Source organism: Triticum urartu, chromosome 4A, assembly GCF_056163025.1.
Source record: "Triticum urartu cultivar PI428250 chromosome 4A, HENAU_Tu73, whole genome shotgun sequence".
Taxonomy (NCBI): Eukaryota; Viridiplantae; Streptophyta; class Magnoliopsida; order Poales; family Poaceae; genus Triticum; species Triticum urartu.
Window position 1 is genome coordinate 20,804 of NC_141876.1, and position 6,697 is coordinate 27,500.

At 45.6% G+C, this 6,697-nt stretch overlaps 1 protein-coding gene across 1 annotated transcript in view; it reads left to right on the top strand.

Moving 5' to 3' along the window:
• Positions 1-1,868: 1,868 nt before the first annotated feature.
• The window catches only part of LOC125550088 (DNA topoisomerase 2-like), a 7,338-nt gene continuing 2,509 nt past the window's right edge, over positions 1,869-6,697 (top strand). The window contains exons 1-15 of the mRNA XM_048713003.2: positions 1,869-2,427; positions 3,080-3,369; positions 3,440-3,506; positions 3,689-3,941; positions 4,034-4,233; positions 4,310-4,522; positions 4,605-4,718; positions 4,813-4,923; positions 5,071-5,235; positions 5,316-5,501; positions 5,586-5,741; positions 5,832-5,965; positions 6,052-6,220; positions 6,327-6,536; positions 6,606-6,697. The exon at positions 6,606-6,697 is cut by the window's right edge and continues 95 nt beyond it. Of these exons, the coding sequence (XP_048568960.2) occupies positions 1,969-2,427; positions 3,080-3,369; positions 3,440-3,506; positions 3,689-3,941; positions 4,034-4,233; positions 4,310-4,522; positions 4,605-4,718; positions 4,813-4,923; positions 5,071-5,235; positions 5,316-5,501; positions 5,586-5,741; positions 5,832-5,965; positions 6,052-6,220; positions 6,327-6,536; positions 6,606-6,697 (2,819 nt within the window). The 5' untranslated portion in view covers positions 1,869-1,968. The remainder of the gene's footprint in view (positions 2,428-3,079; positions 3,370-3,439; positions 3,507-3,688; positions 3,942-4,033; positions 4,234-4,309; positions 4,523-4,604; positions 4,719-4,812; positions 4,924-5,070; positions 5,236-5,315; positions 5,502-5,585; positions 5,742-5,831; positions 5,966-6,051; positions 6,221-6,326; positions 6,537-6,605) is intronic.

A 6,697-nucleotide genomic window follows, 5' to 3' on the forward strand; every position in this document is an offset into this window, starting at 1 on the left:
CCGACGAGGCCGAACTATCCATTTAATTTTATCCTTGAGACTTGATCTACATCCCATGTTTGGTTGATGCATGAATCCATAAGTTTTTGTCATGGCGAGATTATTTTTTGTCTTGGAGCACTTGCATATTCTTTTTGCCTTGAAGACAGAAGCCATGAGTTTGATAATGATGATGACCGTTTGAGGCAGTTTAATCGGAGGTCTTTCATAGATATGCTATGAATGTAATTAACTAGGGATCCCTTCGAGGCCCTAGGAGTCGAGAATTATGCAATTGTCTTTTGTATGTCAGATGCTACACCAAGAGCATGTAAAATGAGATTTGTATATCTTCAGCAATAAAGATTTACAAGTTTTCTCTGCATCATTATGTGTGTTTATTTTTATTTTTTTATTTGTATACACTCGTATACTGGCACGCCCGCACCTAAAATGCCAACGCGGATAAATTTAAATATTTGTCTTGCGAAAACATTTATCTTGAACAAGAAAATCAGTTTTTATGTTGAATAAATTTGCTAAACTTGCTTTCTCACTAATGCTTGATCTTTAATCGCTTGACCACGTGTTGGAAGGCGCGTTGCCGATCTAGTAGCAGAAGATTACACGATACCCTCCTCACACTCGTGGAGGCAGCCGCATATGGCCCATTGGCCAGCGCTTCACGCTTTGGTCGTGCACGCCGTGGCTTCAGTCTTGTGGGGGTAGGGTGTGCGTTCATAGGTGTGAGTGTATGCGCGTATGTATGAGCGCTTGCGTCTGTACTGATATTAAAAAAACGTTTCACCCGTCTCGCTGGCAGGTGGAGTCACAGTGAGTACTATACTGTACGTATTTCGTAGTCTTTGTTGGATTGGAGACAAGGGGCCAGTTCTTTTCGGTCGATTGTAGAGAATCACGGTCCCAGGAATCAAAATCGTAAAAGAACTCGTCTCTTCCTCAGGAATCATCTGAGAATCGTCAGAATCAGTAGTGTATTTGAGAATCGCCATATATGGACGATTCTGGCGATTGTGGGCTGCTCCGCAAAAGAAAACGATTCGTCCTCGTGGAATACCCCTATTTGACTTGTTATTTACGGGTCAAATGCCACTCCGGTTCTCTCTCGGGCCCAACCTGTTTCTCCTCTCCTCTCTTGTTTCTCTTCGCTCGATCCCCGCGAGGCTAGGGTTCGCGCCGGCGGCGGCCGACCCCGACCCCGCCCCGCTCCGTCCGTCAGTGCTAAGCTCCATCCCATCCGCTGGCGCCCCGCCCCGTCCTGTCCGGCCCCGCCCAAGCCCGCGTCGCCGGCTAACGTCGATGTGTCGCCGCCTCTCCCCACTCGCCGCCGGCGCCATCTCTCGCCCCGCTATCGCGACCTCGATCTAGGACCTCACTCCGCCGCGGGTACCACGCACTGGAGGATCGAGCTCGTCATTGCCAGTGCAGAAATAGCTCCTCTACATCGATCCTCTCTCAATTTTCTGCAGTTTTTCTTTGTTCTTGTGCACACAATTTCAGTCTAGGGGTATTACAGACATTTTAGGACACAACTCATAGAACAATCACATATCATAATCTAGAAAAGAACTGGACGACTGATTCTCTTGGCAGCTGATTCTTGTGAGCAGTTTTCTAGAATCAGATTCTGGAGAATCATGAGCTGAAAAGAACTGGGCCAAGGAAAGGAAGGATTGCCGCAAACAAAGAAAAAAGACAAGGAAAGGAAAGGATGTATTCCATGCAAAAAAAAAAAGTAAGTATAGCTGGCCAAATGGGCCGGTCCGTGCCGTGCACGATTATGATGGGCCGGGCCCGCCGTTTGGCTAGCTATTCCGTGCTAGTATTGTTATCAGTGGCAGTGGCAGTGGCAGTGGGAGCGTAATTTCAGCTCCCCCAAGTTCCCCACCCCCCTTGCTTTCCCAGTGGCAGGCAGTGGGAGCTCCCCCGAGTTCCCCATCCGCTCCGATCCACACACAAACCCTAGCCATGGCCACCGTTCCACGATCGGAGATGCTGCGCGCCCTCGTCCTGGAGCTGCCCGAGCGATTTCTGGGCTCGGTCGCGAGGCAAACCCGTACGCTGTGGGTGTACGAGGACGGAGCGATGGTGCGCCGCGCCGTCTCCTACAGCCCGGCGCTGTACCAGCTCTTGGACGGCGCGCTCCTCACCGCCGCGAGGAGGAACCGCGACCACACCGTCGGCTCCACGCTCAAAGTGGACATAGATGTCCAGGCCTGCCGCATCTCGATGCACACCACCGCAGGCGGGCCACCAGTCAGCCTCGACGAGGAGGAGGAAGGCGTGTACATTCCGGAGCTCATCTACGGGCGCATCACCAACGTCGACGACCCCGATGACCTCGCCCCGAAGCTCCCCAACTTGTTCTCCACCGAGTTCGTCATCGAGATCGCCGACGGGCGCCTGCGACAGAAATCCTACAAGCAGGTCCATCTCTGACGACTATTATTAGTCTGTCTCCATTCCCTTTTTTTTGTGGTTTCCATGATTGATGCGTGTGCGTGTGTTGATAGACGTCTTCATCCGTGACAAATCAATCAATGAATCTACCTTAGATGTTACCCAGCAGGTCAAAATCTACCTTAGATGGCTGTTACTCTGCAGGTCAGGTCTTAGGAGCTCGATCGTGTTTTCAGTTTTGACAGGCTACTACTGTAGCTTTATTTCATATACATACAGGGGCGGCTCCAAGTGTTGGTTGAATGAATGCTTCATATAATGCCATTTAGTCAGTTATCCAAGTTAATGAATGCTTCATATATATGCCATTTAGTTAGTTATCCAAGTTAATGAATGCTAATTGTATATATGCCAGTCATGCACTGAAAGCTGTTATGCCTTTTCTATTGCACCTGGGGATCGGAGTTATTACTTTGTAATGTTAAGAGTTTCATCATAATTGTCTTGAGCAAACTTAACATTCTTTTGTCTACCTTTTTGCTGACATTTGGTTTATATGTATATTATTATCTTTATGTACACAACCAAGCATGTTTATGCACCCAAACACCCCGCAGCCACCCAAAATCACCAAGTACATGCATGACATGACATTCCTCATTGAATCCTTCTTCTGCAGGCCTTCTATGACAACATGGGCAAGAGGTCCAAACCGACGACTCGCAAGTGCGCCAAGTCAGCCAACTGGACTAGAGTTACCTTCAAGCCCGACCTCCCCAAATTCAACATGACCGAGCTCGATGCCGACATTGTCGCACTGATGAAGAGGCGAGTACTTGATATGGCGGGCACACTTGGCAAAAAGGTCACTGTCGAATTGAATGGCGAGAAGGTGCCAGTGAGAAGCTTCTCTGATTACGTGCAACTGTATATTGATTCTGCTTCCAAAGAAGGAATTGAGCTACCAAGGTTTGAGATAGCATACATCCTTACATATGTTCTGTGACAGTTCTGACCAAATTCAAATTTGGCCTTTCAGATTATATAAGAAAGTTAACGACTGCTGGGAGGTGTGCGTCACTCTAAGTGAAGGCCAGTTCCAGCAGGTAAGTGTGGCAGGTATTCATTAGGCTTCCAAGGTTTGTGGTTTTAGAGATAACAATAAGCTACCAAGGTTTGTGGTTTTAGAGATAACATTAAAATTCAGGTATTCATTAGGCTTTTCTAGTTTGTTGTTATAGACAGACAGACAGGCAGTAATACCTCTGACATTTTGTTTGGATTACAGGTCAGTTTTGTGAATGGGATTGCGACCATACGAGGTGGAACTCATGTCAACCACGTCACAGACCAAATTACCAGTCATCTGATGCGCGTTGTGAACAAGAAGAAGCACATCCACATTGGACCACATACAGTAAAAGACCGCCTATGGATATTTGTTAATGCGCTCATTGACAACCCTGCATTTGATTCACTGACCAAAGAGGCATTGACCTTTGGGCCCGAGTGCCACCTCCCCCAAGAGTTCCTCAAGACAGGTATTGCGATGAATGTTAACTTTGGTGTCCTGTATTTGTCTGTTGTGGAGCTTGCACAACTAACACTACTGCTCATCCCTTTGTATTTGCAGTGTCTAAATTGATCATGGGGAGCAATCTCCTCTCTTGCGCCGAGTCCGAACCAAACACTGAGGTACACAGGACTGACGGAAGCAAGGGGACAGGTCCTCTTCGCATCCCTAAGCTGGAGGATGCAAATGATGCTGGTGGGAGTGAATCTGAACAGTGCACCTTGATCCTTACTGAAGGAGAGTCAGCAAAGGCTCTAGCGGTGAGTAACACGACCCTATTAATTGCCATAGTATTTAAGTTTTGCTTCGCATACTGAAGCATTAAGCTTTTGTTAGATGGCTGGTCTATCCGTAGTTGGAAGGGACAAATACGGCGTGTTCCCTCTGCGGCAGTGTACTATGTTAAATGCGAGAGGAGCAACCAGCACACAGCTGAGGCAGAGCCGAGAGCTACAGAGTCTAATGGAAATAATAGGTCTGCAACTAGACAAGGATTATGATAGCCCGAAAGACCTGCGATATGGTCATTTGATGATTATGACAAACCAGGTTTGCATTGCTTCTCTATTTCTTGTTAATTAATGAAACTCAAGTTGTTTTTTGGCTTAGATTGAACTGATGAATACTTCAGGACTGTGATGGGTACCACGAAAAAGGCTTGCTTATCAATTTTATCCACTCTCAGTGGCCATCTCTGCTAAAGGCTCCTTCCTTCTTGTCTGAGTTCATCACTCCAATGGTCAAGGTATACAGAAAAAATAGTGTTCTCTCATCAGTCAGATTATTTATATACAGCATTCATACGGCCGCAGTAAAAGAAAATGCTCTTATTTGTCCAGGCAACAAATATCAGGAGCGAAGCTGTCAAGTCATTTTACTCAATGCCAGACTACGAAACATGGAAGAACTTGGGAGGAAATGCAAGTGCATGGAGTGTCAAATACTACAAGGTGTGCCTTTTGCCCCTTGCTTATTGAGTTATTGCATTGTGGTTTCGCCACATGATGGTGTTCTCCCCTCGACCCTTTTACTGGAAAGGTATATAACAAAGATAGCTGTGGTTATACTTGATCTTAATGGGTTTCTGGCTGGTACAGGGGCTGGGAACCAGCACAGCTCAAGAATGTCGGGATTACTTTGAAGATATTGCGCATCACAAGAAGGATTTTTACTGGGCAGATGAAAAAGATGATGAAGCTATTGAATTGGCATTCGACAAGGGCAAGACCGGTGAGCGTAAGGATTGGCTGTACAACTACCAGGTTAAATATTTGCATCATTTTCCAAGTTTGATACAGGCTTCTTATTCTGTATTCATAGTAACACAAATAATATATTGCAGCCTGGAACTTGCCTTGACCGACATCAGAAAAGCATCACGTACAGTGATTTTATTCACAAAGAGCTGATACTCTTTTCGATGGCGGACATTGAACGGTCAATACCTTCAGTCGTTGACGGCTTTAAACGAGGACAGAGGAAGGTTATGTTTTGCTCATTCAAGAGGCATTTGGTTAAAGAAATAAAGGTTTGCCAAAGAGTTTTTGAATCTGTGCATTTTGGAATCTTCATGCACATTCCTAAATTTGTTACCTTTATTGGCTGGCTACAGGTGTCACAGTTTGTTGGTTTCGTGTCAGAACACTCAGCGTACCAGTATGGTGAGACCAGTGTCGCACATACAATCATAGGAATGGCTCAGGATTTTGTTGGCAGCAATAATATTAGTCTCCTGGAGCCTCGTGGCCAGTTTGGCACCCGAAATTCGGTTGGTTAGCTTTGTTAAAAGCCAAGTATCATGCCTCTGTTTGTAATGGTTCTCATGTTTTTTGTGTGTTTTTGTTTCCAATCATTTTAGGGCGGCAAGGATGCTGCTACTCCTAAGTACATCTGCACTATGTTGCCGCGTATCGCCCGCTTAATTTTTCCAAAGGATGATGATGTTCTTCTGAACTATTTGCATGAGGAGGGGGTGTCAATTGAACCCAGCTGGTAATATTACTACCTCTTCAAACATTCGTCCTGCATGATTGCAGTTGGATGTTGTTTTTTGTAACTAAAATATGCCACATTTTAAGGTATATGCCGATCATTCCCATGGTTCTAGTTAATGGAGCTGAAGGCATTGGCACTGGATGGAGCACGTTTGTTCCAAATTATAATCCAAGAGACATTATTTCTAATCTGAAAAGGCTCCTTAAAAAGGAGAATCTTGTACCCATGGATCCCTGGTACAAGGGGTTCAAGGTCCGTGAGAAGTGCTTTTACTAGCATATTTCTGTTACACTGACGGTGTCCCTCCTTATTTCAGCAATTGGTTTTGATGTAGTATATTTGTTCGTTACCCTGACAGGGCTCCGTGAAAAAGAGATCTTCAGAGGAATCTGGATCCGCATATACCGTGACAGGTGTTATAGAGCAGGTTTCTGACACCAAGCTTAGGATCACTGAGCTTCCCATCCGCCGATGGACATATGATTATAAAGACTTCCTTGTATCCAGTTGTCTGAACATTCAAAAGGAAAAGAGCAAGCACAAGAACAAGGAACCACCGTTTCTCGAGGTACATACCTTTCTTTCGCTTTGATTTCAGATGCTGTTACATTCTTGACCTGCAACCATTAATGTGCAGGATTTTAAATCATATTGTGACCATGAAACTGTGAACTTTGAAGTCCTCCTGAGTGAGCAAGAGATGAATAATGCTAAGCAAGAAGGCCTTGA